Source organism: Cyprinodon tularosa, unplaced genomic scaffold (assembly GCF_016077235.1).
Source record: "Cyprinodon tularosa strain WSP-4 unplaced genomic scaffold, ASM1607723v1 ctg532, whole genome shotgun sequence".
NCBI lineage: Eukaryota > Metazoa > Chordata > Actinopteri > Cyprinodontiformes > Cyprinodontidae > Cyprinodon > Cyprinodon tularosa.
Window position 1 is genome coordinate 87,317 of NW_024039266.1, and position 19,514 is coordinate 106,830.

Genomic DNA, 19,514 nt, shown 5'->3' on the forward strand with positions numbered 1-19,514 from the left:
GCTACGGCTTGATGCTAACATGTTTGTTAGCTGTCAGAATTCAGTCAGAATTCTAAGAGTAAAGTCAGACTTCTGACAAAAAAAACTGAATTCTAATTTTTTCCCCCATATTACACTGAAATAATATTTTAAAAATCAGTTAACTTTTTTATTTTTTCAGTGGCCCTAATCTTCTTCCGTAAAATACACTTCATTTAAGAACATTTAAATATTTCTAGATGCATATTCAGCGAGCTCACAGCTTCGTACTGTATGTGCATGGTAGGTTTAAATGCTGGTAAAAGCTGGGTTTTCTGAGTTTTGTTTGGAGTTTTTTTTTCCACTGAACTTATTTCACTCTATACTTTTGTTCAGGTGGAAAAGAGGATTTTCAGTAGAAAATCGGATACCTAATAAAACCCCTTAGTTAGAAAACATGAAACTACATCTGTTTTGTCTTATGCTTGTTTATTTATATGCATTTGTGAGCTGTACAGATATTTGAGGAGTACATGGAGCCTGCTGCCAGCATCTTCACATCCTAGTGGTTAGGTTGGAATCCTGAGGTTCTGAGTTCGAGTCCCACTCCCACAGACTGCCAAGATCCTTAACCCCTCACAGCTCCCCGGGTGCCACACAATGGCAGCCCACTGCTCCGCAAGGGGAAGGGTTAAATGCAGAGTTAATTTCTCCAATTTGAGATCAATAAAGTAAAAAAAAAAGTCCATCCATCTGTCCGTCTGTCCATCCAACCGACCATCCATCTAGTGTTCTTTGACAAACATGGAGTCTCTAGTAAAGCACATTTAAAATTTAATTATTATTAATTAAAAAATACTTATCATTTATTGAACAATATGAAATAATTTCATATTTAAAGTACTTTCAGAAGTTTGTATTCTGAATATAACCGGACTTCTCCTTTAAAGTGGCCTTTGACTGCGCTCTGCAATTTTCTTCATTTTTTTATCTACAGCTGTTACTAAATATATTATATAAACTTTACTTATGTCTTCAGCATTTATTATGTTATCTTTTGTATCTATGCTTCTTTTTCTATGTCTACTTCTGTCACCTTGAACCCCAGTCGGCCTCAGCAGATGGCCGCTCACACTGAGCCTGGTTCTGCTGGAGATTTCTTCCTGTTTTTCCTCCCCACTGTTGCTGCAAGCATGCTTAGCGTGAAGGAATGCAATCAACTGGTTTTCCTTAGATGGAAAACTTTGAATCAATCTATTGTGCTGTGAATTAGCGCTATAGAAATAAAATGAATTGAATATTATTTTTATTATTAGTGGACCAGAGATGGTATCTATCCCCGCCCATGGGAGTGCATCAATAACAGTAAAGTGAGCTGGGGTTTCTATGGAAGGCCACGCCCCTTTGGCTGACGGTCCATCCGCCCGCGCGCTCAGCTGGGTCCGGGGATCCAGGAAGCCTCATTGGTCAGAGAGGACAGAGGGAGCCCGAACCCCGCCGCGCGGAACCTCTCCTCCCCAGTAAAAGGTAAGCTTTCCATCCGCAGGACGGTTTGTCTTTCCCCATCCTAGAAAGTAGCGCTGCTGCGGTGTCTGTGGAGAAAGTCGCTGTTTGGATACCGTTAGTTTTCTCCTCAGTAGGAAAAAAACAAAACAAAACAACCAGCGCAGATTAAAAGTGTCCGTCTGTCAGTCTCAGCTGGAGGCGCATCTATATTTATCCTCATTCCTTTAAGGACAGAGCCCAACATTAACATTTTTATTTTCTTCTTTTCTTTTTGAAACAACTTGCGCTCCTTTGGTTGTGAATCAGCGCTTCTCTCTGACTCAGTCAGCCCTTTCTCTGGAATCTCTCCCTTTTTTTTGTACCCCTCTTAAAAAAAAGAAAGAAAAAAAAGTCCTGCATTGCGGCTTGTTTTTTTTCCACCTCCTTAGTCAGACAGGACTTTTGTAAGGCTTGAAGTCTGGGTGTGTTCCTAATATGTCTGTTTTTGGATATCTGGGATCCAGAGAAGTTTCCTGTCAGGAAGAGACCCGGATGTGGCCTGGTCAGCTCCATTCAATGGCTGACTCATCCAGCAGGACACTGTTTCTCCTCTATTGCTTACCTGATTGCATGCTTCTTAAAGCAGCACATCTGCCATTTATGCTTAACTTCATTTATTCCAACCCCGGGTCATCTCAGGCCACACATGCACAGCTTATTCATCTAAACGCGTCTTTCTCATGTTTTGATATGCAGATTGGTACTTTTAAGTAATATGCAAGTCTATAAAGATCTGAAAGGATGATCCCTTAAAAGCAGAGAGTTCATCTGCTGCAGAATATCAGTTTGAACCAATCCTATCCACTTTATTTATATATCATGATTTCAATAAACACAAGGTTTCCAAAGTGCTGCACAAAAAAGATAAAATAAATAAAAGTAAATTAAATAAAAGCACTGCCCAGACAGGATAAAAATATGCATGCGTGTACATAAAATCAACACTCTACATGGTGTCAAAAGCCAAAGAAAAGAGGTGGGTTTTAAGAAGAGTTTTAAAATGAGACAGAGAGACAAACCAATAACAGACATCAATGTATGGAGGGTAAAAGGGACACAATTAAATAAAAGAATAAAAAACACAAAATAATTCAACATACCTTGAATATAGTATAAAATAGAATAGGTATAAAAGGATCTAAATCAGAGGTCACAGATTAGCGGACCAGGTTCCGGATCAGGGTCAGACCCAACCTGATTTTTTTGATGATGTCATCATACGCCTGCTTCAATAAACCCACTGTCATTTAGATAAGGCAGACACCTTGTCTTGTGAACATCTTCTTTGGATCATGTTCAGAATGGAAGATGGACAATCAGGAACTAGCTAGGTGTGTCGGTTTGACGAGCTTTGTCGCCGTCTACAACCCCTCATCCGTTGCCAGATGACACACAGTTCACCGATGAGCGTTCGCCCTACACCGGCCGTGGCGCTGCGTGTTTTGGCTTCAGGTGCAAACCAACTGACCGTCGCACAGAGCTAGAAACTAGTGTCTGGGATAGTGTCCAAGGTGTGCCAGGCGTTGAGGACGGCACTACAGTCAGAGTTTCTGCCAAAAAGGAAATACGGGGGGTGGGGGGTTATGCATATCTTTTCTTTTTATTTTGTTTAACAGTGTCCTGTCTGGCGATGTGGCAATAAGAATAATTGTCTTGATGCCAAAAAGAGTCCAACAGATTTTGCTTTCACAAGTGGAACAGTACGGCTATTGCCATACTGTTCCACTTGATTTATGCATATAAATAGCTTTATTATAATTATGCAGGGAGTTTTACAGTTTATATGGACACTGCAATGCAAGTAGAACAGGAAAGGAAAAACAAAAAAAGGAGCAAAGATGAAAGAAAGAGGAGATAAAAGGGAGATAACAATAAAACATCTTTATTCTGCTTCATCACTTACAAAGAGATGTAAAAAGAACAGAACAACCAACGGACTTGGTACGAGACATAAGATAAAGTAACACCTAGATACTATTGTTGAAGTATAAGTAGTATCACTTAATCTGACATGTACTCTGTTACCTGAAGATAAGAATATGGGCTTTCTGTGTGGAAGTGAATCTCTGAGTACCGGAAAAGGTAGGTACCAGTGGGAAACATGAGACATCGCTGATTGGACGACGGCACCGTTTGACCCTTGAACCGGAAGTCATTCTGCCTGCTGCGGCTTTTGAAAACATGGATATTGTCGGCGCCCCAAACATAGCTGCCGTTATCCAGGAATATTTTGAATCAGGACATACGTACGAGGTGATACTGGATATGCTCAAGACTAATCACAAAATTTCAGTTAGTTTGCGTACACTGAAGACACACTTAAAAGAAGCTGGACTGTTCAGACGACGCAACTTCCGGTTCAAGGGTCAAACGGCGCCGTCGTCCAATCAGCGATGTCTCATGTTTCCCACTGGTACCTACCTTTTCCGGTAGGTTAATGTAATTTTGTTTTCCTTAATGTAGTTGCGCTTTGCTTTATGTAGTTGCGATTTCCTTAATGTAGTTGCGCTTTTAGATTTGTAGTTGCAGTTGGCACTTCAGGGCCACCGTAGACAACAGAGGGAAATGACGGCGAAAACGAGCGGGGATCCAGGTGGAAAAGGGGTCTCAACGTTCTTGCGCACCTCGCTCTTCTAGCTGGTCCAACTTCACGAGTTGTTTTCCACAATTTCGGTCATAAAGACAAAACAAGCCGGCCTCCTTTTCTGCGGCACTGTCTACGGTCACCTACAATTTGGGAGAGGTGTAGCAGAGTGTCTGCGGAGGGAGGGGGGACGTCTGTTTGTTCACTGCGACACCTACGCAGAGGACCTGGTTTCGAACTGTAAATCAGCCTTTAGAGGGTCAAACATCTTATCGTAGAGCAGATTAAAAAAAAATCCCTTTACCCCTTGTTTTATACTTTGCAACTCTCCAAACCGCACAAAGTAATCTTGGGGTCCATATTTTGCATTCAACGTACGACAGAAAAGTATTTTTCTTCCATCACAACATGCCTATAATCACCACTTCTTAACAGGTTCATCACGCTTAAAGTACTACTATAAAGTGACTCCTGGATTAATAATGCAAAATCCTTTAGCTCTTACTTTGACTGATACTCTCTCTGTTGGTATTGTCTAAGCTCGGCACTAGAGAGGGTGTTTGCTTGAACCAAAACAATGCGATGAAATTTTAAATCTATTCCATAAATATAATTGCGTTGAGATGGCATACTTGGCGAGCTAAACCTCCTCATGGTTATCTGCAGCTGTTTGACATCCTTGACCCATTACGGCGCACCATTAGTGGACATATTCACAAATACATCTTCTTAATAGTGTTTTTTTTAAGCATCCGCTGTCATTCTAATGCTGGGATGGAAGAATCAATACTGGCTTTCTAAGTGAAGACCTAATTGATCTCTGAAGAAGAAAGATCTCCCAGATAGCTCTTCTGCTTTTAGAAGGCTACCATAAAAATAACAGTAGCATTTTTCAGTAATGGCATCTCCTAGACATACACACTCCCCCCACACACACACATATCTACAAGGCCGAAGCAAACCAAGCAACCCACTGCCAGAAAGAAACGGGATATGTACAGCTGCAGCACTTCACTGAAGGTGACCAGAATGTGGGAACAGCAGATATGCACCACTTCTTCTTGCTCCCACTCTTAACAAAGCCAGATTTTAACAGTCTTTAAAGAGATAAATTACTCTGAGGCCATAGTGTGTGTACACAAGCAAAGTGCCTAGGTCTGGTTTCTGTCCATTTCTCAATTAATTGCGGGCCAGATGCAAAACCACTTGGCAAATAAGTGAGATTCGAGGAATATGATGTGATGGTAACTTACAAACACCTTTTGCAAAGATTTGCATGAATTGATGTTGACTTTATCCAATGTTCAATTGGATGAAAAATTCCCAGAAATGTAAATAGCATTAAGAGGCATGGGTCTAAATGAGAATCGTGTTTTAATCCTGTTCCTGCATCTTTTTGTGTAAAATTTGGTTCACTCCTGCACATCCTCTGGCATCTATGTGGGGGAATGTTAGTGTGCTGTGAATTTATGGTTGCAAGCGAAAATCACGTTTGGTAAATAAGAATGTGAACAAAATATCATCCAAAGATTAAACTTTGAAAAATGTTTAGCTAAAAGTAACTGCTAATTTAAAAGATTTAGAGGGTTTAAATGATATACTTTTTAATTAAGGCCTTAATTGGCATTAAAATTCATTAAATGTGATTATCGTGGGATTTAAAATGCTTTAAAAAAAAAACGATTTCGTCAGATATATTATTTCAGATATAACTGGTTCTACGTGTTTGAGCAGAACTGTTTCCGGTTGATCTTAAAGCTGCAGTCTTTAACATTGAGGAGAGAGCAGACTTCGACTGAAAATTTGAAGAAAAAAAGGTTTCACGCCACTCCCCCACCCTCTCTGCTTCACTCATGCCCCACCTCCAAGCTCCACCCCTCTCACAGCATCTGCGTGGCTACCGCATGCGACCAGAAGGGGGGGGGGGGGGGGAGTGATTGACACTCCATCAGACGCTCCTCTGGCTGTGATTGGTTGTTTTGACTCGTCCCGAATTATTCTTTCCAGATTGAAATACAGGCAGTAGGCGGTACCAATTGAAGCAGTTTTTTTCACAGGTTACATATCACATGTACTGCTGTCTGGGCATAGGGACAGTTTTAGCCAATATGACAAAAAAGTGATTTTTAAAAACTTACAGACTTCAGCTTTAAAGCCGTAAGTTTGGAAAAGAAGCTTGAGGCGAAGTAAAAGCTAGAGAATGGGGGAAATGCAAATTTCAACAAAAGTGGCTGGAAAATGAGGAATTTGGGACAAGGCTGCAGCCTGTTGATGGTAAAGATGACGAACAATTTTGCTGTGTTTTATTTATTTATATATATATATATATATATATATATATAAATATATATATATATATATATATATATGAGAGTCATGGGTACTTGTTGGAGGCATTGAAATTATTTCCTTAGAGCATTAAAAAGCATTAAATTAGATTTAGTCATTCCCTGATGAGTCGAAAACCTAAACCCTGATTTATTTTTTCTTCTTCACTTTCTTAAAAATATGTCTGTAATATTTAGTTTTTTTAAATGGTATTTTTTTTTTTACATTTCATGTTTTCAAACTATTTATTTTTTATTACTTAAACATTTTATAGATTTTATATTTTCTTTATACCGTACATTTTTTTTTCCTACTATTTTTCACTTTTATTGGCCTGCATCGATGTGAGCAACAACGTTCTTATTGGTCATCGTGTGCGTTAAGAGCGAGTGTTTGTATTGGGCTCGAAGTAAACAGAAACGCAATTTAGAAAGGATTACATTTGTGAAATCTGGAAAACAAAAAATTAGAAAAAAATGAATAAAAAATGAAATCTATAAAAAAATTTGAAAAAATCAATTTCATTACTAAAAATGCTAAATCCAATGCAACTTTCCATTTATTTTATTAATATAGCGCCAAATAACAACACATATCATCTCAAGGCACTTTACAATTCAACCAGATCATACAGTCAAATTGAAAAATATTAAAAAATATATTTGGAAAAAAAAATCTCAACAATAAATTTGAAACAAAAAAACATGTATTGAAATGACAAAATCTGAGAAAACAGCAACATGACAAAAAAAAAAAACTAGAAAATTTTTCAAGTTTCATTTTTAAAGATTGTTTTTTTTACTGTTCCATTAAAAACAATGTTTTTCCGTTTCAATTTGCATGTTTTTTTAAAGGCTTAGTTGGGCTACTGTATAAAGCCTGGAACTCAACTCTGACATTCTGACATTTTTAATTGAAAAAGCTTCCTGGATGGGAAGCGAAACGTCTTCAAACTTGGAAACAAAGTCCAGTGGATTATTTTTTTATTATTTTGCGATACTGCTGTATTACTCCTGACCAGCGGTAGCCTCTGCCCCTCACTCAGCGTTCTGTTTCCCGCGCTGATTTTTTCAATTTTCCTCTGTACTCCTTCGATCCTCCATAGTTAGCCTAGCTAGCCTGGGTCGGCCATAGCCTCTCTCCGTCCTTGCATTGTTTCCCTGGCAGGCTGTGGTTCCTCAGCTCCGGCATGGCTGGCCACCTCGTCCTGGTTATTCTCTCGGTGTTCTCACACTGATTCTCTGCTGCTTGTCTGAGCTCAGAATGCTGTCTCCCTTTACCTCTGTTGGATGATTCGTCCCCGTTTTGCGTCCTCTGACCAAAGCAAACATGGACCAAGTGTAGGAGAAAGATGCAAGTCCAATCAGAAAAAAACTCATCAGCAATGCAACGACCGGTTCTTTAATCTGTGGTCTTCATAATGACAGGCCAGCTGCTGTTCATGGCCGATCACGTGAAAACCGGACGATTATTACCTCCAACTGCTCCCTTTGCACATCTATACATTTGTGCAAGCAACTTTTGTAAATCACCTGCAACACACCCACTTATTGAATGTGCAAAAGAAAAAAAAGAATGTGCAATTTAGCGTCCTGCATTTGGAAACTATGAATACCAGGCTCTTTGTATCTTCAATTGAAAAGACACTGTATAACTGTTTAAAAATGATGGCTGAGATGATAAATCAGATTAATTAGGAGTGATTGCTTATTGAAACAATCATCAATCGTTACACAGACTAATGATACAGAGACTCTAAGGAGAATCTAGCAGTCATGTTTTTGGACTGTCGGAGGAACCTGGAGTACCCGGAGAAAACCCACGCATGCTCAGGGAGAACATGCAAAGTCCATGCAGAAAGACCCTGGGCCGGGAATGGAGCCCAGAACCTTCTTGCTGCAAGGCAGCAGTGCTACCCACTGCGCCACTGAATCACTGTATCAGTAAGAACAAAGCTCTAAAAATTTTTAACATGTTTTACACGTGTAATCACATTTCTTTTGCTGTTTACAGTTTGTTGTACATTTTGAATAACATGTGACCTCCATCAGTGACGCCATCTGAACCCTTGGCGATGCAGAAATATCCGCCTTAGAAGTATTTGGTTGGGATGTCTCAAAGTCTTTCCACAGTAATTCTTTAGGAATACTTTCCAGGACCTTGATGGGTTGGTGGATTTATAAACATGAACATTCTTGTGTGAACTCGCCAACCGTCACATGCTGTCCTCTTAAAGGAAGTCCCCAGCATCGGGGGGGTAGTTTAAAACTATAGGATTTCCTTATTTTTTTTATTACTCTATTTGTAAAGGTTTGCGTCCTTCTAGCTGATATTTTAAGGTCAGAAATAATTCCCATTATTCTTTTGCCTTGTCTGCTGACACGAGTATCGAGGATCACACTTTGACGGATGGCTGCTCTTCTCAGAGGATCGGCATGTAGGCTGCAGTAGTGAGGGTTACCTTCCTTTAGTTCTCTGTAAATTTTGATTAAAACAAGATTTTTTTGTTATAATGTAGTGGATGCAGTGCTTTCAAGAAAACCGATTAATGCGTTTATTTTTTACACGTGACATTAAAAACATGTATGGAGGATAAAAAGTGCCAAAATTAAATAAATAAATACAGCATTAAATAAATAATTAAATGTGTCAATAATTAATTAAATGTGGAATTAAATAAATAAATGTGTCATTCTTTAATTAAAACCACGTCACTAATATAAAGTGCCACAATTAAATAAATAAATACAGCGATAAACAATTAATTAAATGTGGAATTCATTACAAAAAATAAGGAATTAAATATATAAATGTGTCATTAATTTAATAAAATACGTCTTCATTTTATTAAAAAAATATATATAATTATTTCAGTGTGCATTTAATTATTTCAGTGCATCGAAACCATTAAAAGATTCTGTCAAACTCACCCATCAAAGTTAGGGGGCGGGGTTAACGTGAATCGAGTCTCTGTAATCGATTTGCTTCGCCTTAATGTGCAGGGTGACCAATCAGGTGTTAGATAACCGCCCCCTAACTTTGATGGGTGAGTTTGACAGATTCTTTTCATGGTTTTGATGTACTGCGACACAGGACCATGAAATAATTAAATGCACACTGAAATAATTATATATATATTTTTTTTAAATAAAATGAAGACTTATTTTATTAAATTAATGACACATTTATTAATTTAATTCCTTATTTATTTAATGAATTAGACATTTAATTAATTGTTTATCGCTGTATTTATTTATTTAATTGTGGCACTTTATATGAGTGACTTGGTTTTAATTAAAGAATGACACATTTATTTATTTAATTCCACATTTAATTAATTATTGACACATTTAATTATTTATTTAATGCTGTATTTATTTATTTAATTTTGGCACTTTTTATCCTCCATACTCACAATCCTCAATGCTTTATATCAGTATTATTAGTGAGTAGATCATTGTGTTTTTGAATAACAGTTCAGTCGCTATGAATCCAGCTGTTCACTTTCTTGCCTAAGATGTTTATCAGAGGACATTGATGAACAAAGAAGACCAAAGAATACAGCATGGAAAGAAGGAGCCAAAAGCGGAAGATATAAATCTAATTTAAATATAGTTTTTAATCAAAGTAAAAGTTTCTTAAAAGATGTGTATTTGCTCCTAATTGAAGCAGGTATTTACGGTAGTATGATCTGCCAATTTAATTGAAATGTTTTTTTTTTTAAAGAGAACTTAATTGCAGATCTACTATACAATAATTCTTCAGACTAATGTTTTAGTCTGTATTTGTTTCCATTACAACTGAAGAAAAAAACAACTTTTCAATCAGACGGAGAAAAAAAATGTATAAAAACCTGCGACCAGAGGTGGGAAGTAATTAGTTATACTTACTTGAGTAACTGCTTTTACTTTAGTAAAATATTTGGCTCCTCTGTCCACCGTGAGTAACTTTACTGCATACATGCAAGCTCTTTTTAAACTAAACTGCTTTAAATATATACATATTAAAGCATTATATATATATATATATATATATATATATATATATATATATATATATTTATAAGCAAAAAGTATAGTAATTTTATCAATTTTTGAAAATAAATATAATTTGTAAAAAAATGTTGTTACTTAATTCATTATTTTAAGTGTTTTTTGATGATATGATGAGGCCATTAATTTGCACAATTTAATTAACATATTTAGTATTTGAATAAATAAATGTTACATCTAATTGTTTGATTAGATTAGATTAGATTAGATTTATTGATCTCACAGCGGAGAAATTCACTGGTCACATATTGGCATAGAGGTCAAAGAAGGTGCAAACAAGGAGGAAAAACAATAAACAATATATATACAGTATTTCAAGATAAATAAGGATTAAGGTGCAAGTGTACATGTATCGCACACAATGAAACACAAAATAAAAGTAAGAAATAAAGAAATAAGAAATAAAAAATAATGGTACATGATGGTACATTTATGTTTTTCATTATATATTTTCGTCCTCCATAAACGCCAGAATTTACATAATGATTGTAAAAACCATCCTGGGGGTCCCGACCCCCCATTTGGGAACCCCTGTACATGTTAGGGTTAGGTATGCCAACTTTACACTGTTCTACCTTTTATACGTTACCTACTGTAAGCATTGGTTTCATAACTTTTATTTTGAAAAGGAAATTGATTTAGAATATTTTTTTTTTCAATCAAGATAAAACAATATCTTAACATTTCTTAACATCACATAATTTGATATAGTAAATCTTATTTAGGTAAGTTTTTCAATTGCAGCTAATTTACTTTTACTTTAGCTAAAATACGAAATAGTGTCCTAACTAAAAGAGTACATCTTTGGTTTATCCCTACCTAATTAAAGTTATATTGAATACCTGCATTAAGGTTAATTTTAAAAGCTGCTTTTATTAGACAAACAAACCTCATCTGAAGCTATTTTAAGTTATTATATTATATATAAGATTGAAGATTAAAATATCAGCTGTTAAGTAGCCTGTGTGGTTATTACATTCTACTATTTTACCTCTTTAGTCATAAAGTTCCCTTTAAAAAAAGGCCCAGGGTTGAAATTTTCTCTTCTTTTCTTCCAGCCGGCATCATGATTCCTGTTATGGAATTTCGTCAGTTCTCAGAACAGCAGCCGGCGTTCCGAGTCCTGAAGCCCTGGTGGGACGTGTTCACAGATTACCTGTCTGTGGTCATGCTAATGATTGGCGTGTTCGGATGCACTCTGCAGGTCTGAAAATGTATTTCTGTTTTCATCTAAACGTAGAACTAAAAACATCTCAGGAGTGAAGAGTTGCAGTTTTTTTTCTTGTTTTTTGTGTTGTTGTTTTTTCTCCATTCCAGCTGGATTGAATGGATGAATACGCAGGTAAACGCCTATAGGCTCCTTATTGGAACATGGCGGCCCTGCCCCCCTCCACTGGCACCAGCTCAAAAACACTGCTTGTGTTCTCTTACAGCCTGGCCCGTGTACAGCAAAGGGAAGCATTCAGTCCATCAGCAGTTTAGCTGTGGAAACATTCCCCACCCTGCCCCTTTCAGTAAACAGAGGATCCAAACCCCTGTGGACTGGCCCTTGACTTCTCGCTCTGTTTGGAACATTGCTTGGCTGCTATTAGCCCCATAGTGGAAACCCTGAACATCACTGCAAAAATATACATAAAAAAACTTCCTATTTATCTGGTTTTAAGCAGATATTGTTTTTCCCTCTCCTGCTCCGGCTTTTAGGGTTCAGTCTGAAAGCTTTGCAAATTAAGAGGACACTTATTCTTGTACTGATGTTTACTTTTTGGGGCAGAGCTGTATCAACATGCTGCTTTGTGTAATTACTTGTTATGTTCTGCTTGACAGTTAGCTAATTCATTTAGACTTTGAAGTAGAAACACTGATCTTACAAGGTTTTGGATGTTGACGGATCATCCCAGATTTGATCTAACTGACGTTTCAGGGCAGCTTCCTATATTTCGCTTTGGTCTTTAAACCATTACATTAAATTTCACAGTGGAACAGCGTGCCCTAAAGGCACCCATTCCCTTTTACTAGTGCTGTAAAGTGCCTGCTTCCTTTTCTTAGCATCTCTGTCCAGCATCTGTTTTTCATTACTTGTATTTCGAGTAAACAGCATGGGCATTTCTTGTCAAACATGTCTGCCTGTCAGTACAGTGCTAAGGAGACCATATTAAACTAATAATCTACAGACAATCTGATGCTGATGCATAGTCTACCTTGCAAAGTTATTGGTACCAGTTAAATTTTTCCATGTTTTGCAACTTTTAGTTATTCTGTTCTATTGGGCCATGTGTTAGATACTAAATTAGGTGAATAAAAATAATATCAACAAAATAAATAGAAAATAGGAGGTGGTCATTCCTTATGATATGCATTTGATATTGGGTATCCTGATCATTTCCTTCCAGCATTAAATCACTAAATGTTTTTTTTTGACTCATTGGATTTAGGGTTGAAAGATAATTTAAACATTTTGATAATTTTTCCTGCAGTTTTTGCAGAATTCTGCCAACAGGGCACAATTCAATTCAGTTTATTTCTATAGCGCCAATTCACAACGCGTCATCTCAAGGCACTTTACAGTTCAACCAGATCATACAGTCAAATTGATACAAAGTTCTCTATCTGAGCAAAACCAGCTTGCATCGACTCTTTGATGTAAGTAATCCCTCCCACTAAGCATGCTTGTAGTGACAGTGGAGAGAAAAAACTCCCTTTCAACAGGAAGAAACCTCCAGCAGAACCAGGCTCAGTGTGAGCGGCCATCTACTAAGGCCAACGGGGGTTTTAAGGAGACAGAAGCAGACATAGAAAAGGAGGCATAGATACAAAAGGCAACTGTCAACCAGCTCCACAGGCGGCCCCGTCCAAAAAACAAACAGCCAGGCAGACGAGCTCTGAGCCAGCTGCCATGTCAGAGGATGAAGAGAGCACATCCAGTTAGTCACAGTCAAAGAAACAGGACTACACTGGAAAACAGGCCAAGCTCCAACATCTAGAAACAAAGGTGTTGATGGCAGCAGCACAGCTGATATTTCTCCCCAGGATGGAGTCACAGCCAAACAGGAGCAGACCAGATGAAGCTACTATGAGAAAAAGCAAAGAGACCCTAGTATTAGAGATCGAACTAACAAAAGTGGGAGAATAGAGATAGAATGAAGCAGAATGATGAAAAAGGGGTCCCTATGTCCTCCAGCAGTCTAAGCCTATAGCAGCAGAACTATAGAGATAGCTCATGATAACCTGAGCCACTCTAACTAGAAGCTTTGTCAAAAAGGAAAGTTTTAAGCCTAGCCTTAAAAGTAGACAGGGTGTCTGCCTCACGGACTAAAACTGGTAGTTGGTTCCACAGGAGAGGAGCCTGATAAATATGCACAATACATACTCTCACCTGCAGTTCTGTTAAAAATGTGCACATGTAAACTACTTTCATTGATTCTCTTCTCATTTTGATCATTTTATGCAGGCAGATTCGGTACCATGAGTCTTCCAATATGTCACAATGATTAGTTCATGCTCCTTCTCTGCACCCTCTTGCTTCCTAGATTACCCCCTACTGGAGTGTGGACCTGTTGTTATGCACTTATGTTAACTTTTGTCAGTTTGAGGGTGGAACAGACCAAAGAAGCAAACTCCCTGTGATTGCCTTCTTTTCAAGAAATCCCCATCTCTTGAGACAGCACTTTGTTCTTCCTGGTTGTGGCTAGTAACATTAGCAAAGCATCCTTTGGCTAATAGCTCTTCTCTTCAAGAGTTGAATTCTGAATTCCAACAGCCATCTCTGTCATCAACTGACAATTTTATAAACACCAACATGGACATAAAAAGGAAAATGCTTAACAGTAGCTGTAAAATACGTAGAAATGTAAATATATGTGTTGTTAATTTAAGCCTCATTTTGCTCAATACAAACAGGGAGGCTAATTGGGAGGGATTTCCTGAAAGGTAGCAAATTAATGCGGTTAACTTTCTCAGGTTGGTTCCTCCCTCAAAGTGAAAAAAGTTTATATGAGCGCACAAAAACAGATCCACAGTTGATAGGAGAAAATCCACAGGCATTGTTGTGCCAGGTCATTCATGTGGTAAATTAAGCCACAATCCTGCACAATAGAACCTCATATTTCCCTCTCTAAATGTGTGATCATAATATATAGAAAGGAATGGAAAATACTGGATGCAGTCAAGTTATACTGGATGTGAAGTGAAGCCTTTATGTAGCTAAATTACACAGAACTTCAGAAACATTCAGCAGAAACTTTCTGCTGAAAAGATCTGGATCAAAACGATTTATTCCGTTCCTCATTCAGTAGCAGATATTTCCCAAGATAGCTCGGATGCTTTAACTCCATGTGTGGCTTTAAATTTGAAGTGGATGTGGCTGACGTACGGACTTGTTTGTTAAGTCCTGGTGTTTCTTCTTCTGTCCGAGTCTTCTTCTGTGAATTCGTAAAACTCTGCCAAGCTCCTTGCTAAACTGGCATCAGAAATACCAGCAGATGAGTCTGAATGGAGGAGAGTAGTGCTAGCAGTAGACATGCTCGTCTGTCAGCGTGGTTTGGTTTGGTTTGTCGTAAAGGGTGCTGTAAAACCTGACCAATGAAAATTGTTATCAACTAAACATGAGTTGTGTGTGTGGCTCATTATTGTTAGAGTGAAGGTCGCTCTCATTCTCGTTCATTACTTAAAAACTGATCCGTTTAGTTCACAGTTCACTAAAAATAGGATTGCATTCAGTGAATGCTGTTCATTGCACAACACTGTCTACAGGAGCATGAAAAGCAAGGAGCATGGACTAATGGTTGGGATATATTAGGAGCCACATGGCATCGTCAATCTGCATGGAGAGAATGTTCAGAATGCATGCTCGCACAGGGAGAAATTGCAAAGTCAATGCACAAATACTCCAGGCAAGGAATCTGACCCAGGACCTTCTTTTGCAATGCTATAAACTGTGCCACTGTGCAGCTCATCCAAACTCACCAAGTTAAGTTGCAGAATTATTACCTTGCTAGTTAGTCTTTTATGTTGTTTCTGTAGATACAATTGGTTTATATGCTGACATATTACCTTTTTCCTTACATTTTGTTGCAGGTAATGCAAGACAAGATCATATGCCTTCCTCACAGAATCTCATCCGGCTCAGAAAACATTTGTGAAGTAAATAGGAGCTTAGTCCTTCAACGGCAGTTCAATGCTTCAGATATGCTGAGAGAAATGAGAGGGGTAAAAACTGATCTGGATCTTCAGCAGTACAGTTTTATTAATCAGATGTGCTATGAGAAAGCTCTACACTGGTATGCCAAGTACTTCCCCTATTTGGTTCTAATGCACACACTGGTCTTCATGGTGTGTAGCAACTTCTGGTTTAAATTTCCCGGCTCAAGTTCAAAAATAGAGCACTTCATCTCAATGCTCGGCAAGTGTTTTGATTCCCCCTGGACAACGCGTGCATTGTCTGAGGTGTCTGGAGAGAATCCGGAAGAAAAGGACCAGAAAAAGAGTACAACATCTCGGTCCAGCAATGCGTTGTCGCCTGAAGAAAGCAGCCTTGAGAAAACGCAGTCCCTTCGGTCTATTCCCGAGAAGATTGTGGTGGACAAGCCATCAGCAAGTGTCCTTGATAAAAAAGAGGGCGAGCAAGCTAAGGCTCTTTTTGAAAAGGTAAAGAAATTCCGACTACACGTAGAGGAAGGAGATATCCTCTATCTTATGTATGTTCGTCAGACTGTATTCAAGGTGCTGAAATTCCTTGTGATCATTGCCTACAACAGCTTCCTCGTAGAGAAAGTACAGAACGAAGTGTGTTGTGAAGTCAAGGAAATCCAGGATGTTACCGGATATACAGTCTTTGAATGTAATCACAACATGGCTCATCTGTTTTCCAAGCTGTCTTACTGTTATCTGTTTTTGGTGGCTGTCTATGGCTTCACAAGCCTCTATACCTCCTACTGGCTGTTTTACCGCTCACTTAAAGAGTATTCCTTCGAGTATGTGCGTCACGAAACTGGCATCAGTGACATCCCAGACGTCAAAAACGACTTTGCCTTCATGTTGCACATGATTGATCAGTACGATCCGCTGTATTCCAAGCGCTTTGCTGTTTTTTTATCAGAGGTCAGTGAGAACAAACTGAAGCAACTCAATCTGAACCACGAGTGGACCCCAGAGAAATTGCGTCAGAGACTCCAGATGAACCCAAATAACAGACTCGAACTTCAGTTGTTCATGCTACCTGGCTTGCCCGACACTGTCTTTGAATTGACAGAGCTGCAGTCGCTCAAGCTCGAGATCATCAATAACGTGACAATCTCTGCATCTATCTCTCAGCTGGAAAACCTCCAGGAGCTCTCTCTCTACCAGTGCTCCTTAAAGCTGCACCCAAGTGCTACTTCTTTCCTCAAAGAGAACCTAAAAGTGCTTCGAGTGAAATTCGATGAGAACAGGGAACTTCCAAATTGGGTGTATGTTCTGCGTAACCTAGAGGAACTCTACCTCTCTGGATCACTCAGTCCTGATGCCTCAAAGAATATAGTTCTTGAGTCCCTTCGTGAGCTGAAGTGTCTGAAAACTCTCTACCTTAAGAGCAATTTGACAAAGATCCCCCAGTCAATCGTGGATGTGTCCAGCCATCTACAGCGTCTTTACCTGCACAACGATGGCACAAGGCTAGTAATGCTAAACAACCTGAAGAAAATGACTAGCCTTGTTGAGTTGGAGCTTGTGCGTTGCGACCTTGAACGCATCCCGCATGGAATTTTTAGCTTGACAAGTCTGCAGGAGATTGACCTAAAAGAGAACAACCTTCGATCTATTGAGGAGATTGTCAGCTTCCAGCATCTCCGAAAGCTCATTTGTCTCAAGCTTTGGCACAATAGCATCATGTACATCCCTGAGCATATCAAAAAGCTCAGCAGCCTGGAACGTCTTTACTTCAGCCACAACAAGATCGAGATCCTGCCCTCGCATCTGTTCTTGTGTAACAAGTTGCGCTACCTTGATCTATCCAACAATGACATCCGATTCATCCCTCCTGAAATAGGAGTACTGCAGAGTCTGCAGTACTTCTCTGTCACATGTAACAAACTTGAAAACCTTCCAGATGAACTGTTCTTTTGCAAAAAGCTCAAAACATTAAAGCTTGGCAAGAACTCGTTATCCATCTTATCACCAAAGATTTCGTATCTCAGTCTGCTAACCCACTTGGAGCTAAAAGGAAACCATTTTGAGTTCCTGCCACAAGAGCTTGGGTGTTGTTGTGCTTTGAAGCGCAGCGGCCTTATAGTGGAAGAGACACTGTTTGAAACTCTGCCATCAGATGTAAGGGACCAAATGAAGGCAGAGTAATGTGCCTTATTGTAGCCCCAGTGACTGCTGATTGTCCTGGGAATTCAGAGTATTCTTTTTTTATATTTTATGATGTCAAAATTTTGCCAAAATATGACAAATATTAATATGAGCAGTTTTATTAAAAAAAAACATGCAAGTAAACTACTCTCGACATGCATTTTTGATAATTTTGTTAGATTCAATACCATGATATGTCACAAGCATGTGCTCATGGTCCTTCACTGCGCTCCTGCTTTGCTTTTTATGCGCCCGTAGATTTTTTCTTACTAGACCTGTTTCTGTGTGCTCAAGTCAAGTTGTCTCTCTTTAAGGTTGCAATCGACCTGAAAAAGTTAACTGCCTGTGAGTGGCTACTTTTCAGAACATCCCACCCCTTGAGACAGTGGTGTAATGTTTTTTTCCTAGTTGTTGATAGTAACGTTAGCTAAGCATCTTCAGGCTGATTGCTGTTTCCTTCAAGAGTTAATAGGAAGTTATTATTAAATAACCTAATTCTAAACAGCCATGAATGTGTTATGACAGCAATGTTTGACTAAAATGGGACAAAATCAGGCACACCAAACATCCAATTTTCAACAACTAATTCTGGACTAAATCCGGGCTTTGATGAAACGACCAGATTTAGCCTAAAAATGACGTCTGGTGTTTGAACTCTATATGAGCTAAGCTATCGTTAGCCTCACTGTTAATACTGTCTAAACCAAACATTTACATCTCTATAATCAGTTTGGAGCTACTGTTAAACGTTTTTTTCCTGTTATGTCGGGCATATTGTGTTTATAAAGTTGTCAGTTGACTACATTAATGGCTTTCACTACCCGATCTTTTGTGCGCATGCATAGACAAAATAATACGATCCGGATTGCTGAAAAACTACGTGATATCAGTACTGAAAATACTTATTTATATACTTAAAACATTAAAGAATGCTAAACTACATTTTATAGAAAATATTGAAGACTTTTCTTCCAGAAAAGTCTCCATTGACATCATCGAACATACTCGGAGCAGTCACAGTAATGTTCGAAAGGCTATTTAAGTGTATTGCTTTTTTTCGTTTTTAGAATATGAAATATTTACACAAATACAATATTATTCAACAGGAACCCCCCGCCAGAAAAAGACAAAATAATTAAAAAGTAAGAAAAATTAAGTATTGCATACCGGGAAGTTATTCTGGTTGCGCATGTGCAAAACGGATCGTACTTCCGGGACGGATCGGGTAGTGACAAGAACTGTTGGAAATGAAGACAGTATTCTGCTTGTTAAAGAACAGCTATTAGTCGAAGAATGCTTTTCTAACTATATATTCTAGCCCCAAAGAAGAGAGGCAGGATTTCCTGAGAAATAGCTAATCACAGGTGGTTTACTTTCTCAAGTTGGTTCATCCCTAAAAGTTACAGAAGTTGACATGAGCGACGGAAACAGGTCGACACATGATTAGAAGTAGATGGCGAGCATGAACTCATGCTTCTGACATACTGGAGGCTTGTAATAGTGAATCTGCACACAGAAATGTTCAAATGAGCATGTATACAGTAGCAGCCATTTAAAATGGCCCTTCCCAGTCAAACGCCAGCCAATGGAAGCCTGCTTCCCTGCATCTCCCAGCAAAATCCCCTCCAACTTCCAGCCACTGGCCCCCTCCTGGGCATGCACATTTTTTTACTCTGCCTCCACCCTTTCACTGAATTACAGGGTCTGACCAGGAGATGATG

At 38.6% G+C, this 19,514-nt stretch overlaps 1 protein-coding gene across 1 annotated transcript; it reads left to right on the forward strand.

Annotated features, from left to right (window-relative positions):
- The first annotated feature begins 1,353 nt into the window (after positions 1 to 1,353).
- lrrc8c (leucine rich repeat containing 8 VRAC subunit C) lies at positions 1,354 to 19,513 on the forward strand. The gene is made up of 3 exons (XM_038304371.1): positions 1,354 to 1,485; positions 11,526 to 11,671; positions 15,541 to 19,513. Exons 2-3 carry the CDS (start codon positions 11,534 to 11,536, stop codon positions 17,791 to 17,793), a joined length of 2,391 nt encoding a protein of 796 aa, XP_038160299.1. The 5' UTR covers positions 1,354 to 1,485; positions 11,526 to 11,533; the 3' UTR covers positions 17,794 to 19,513.
- Position 19,514: the final 1 nt, after the last annotated feature.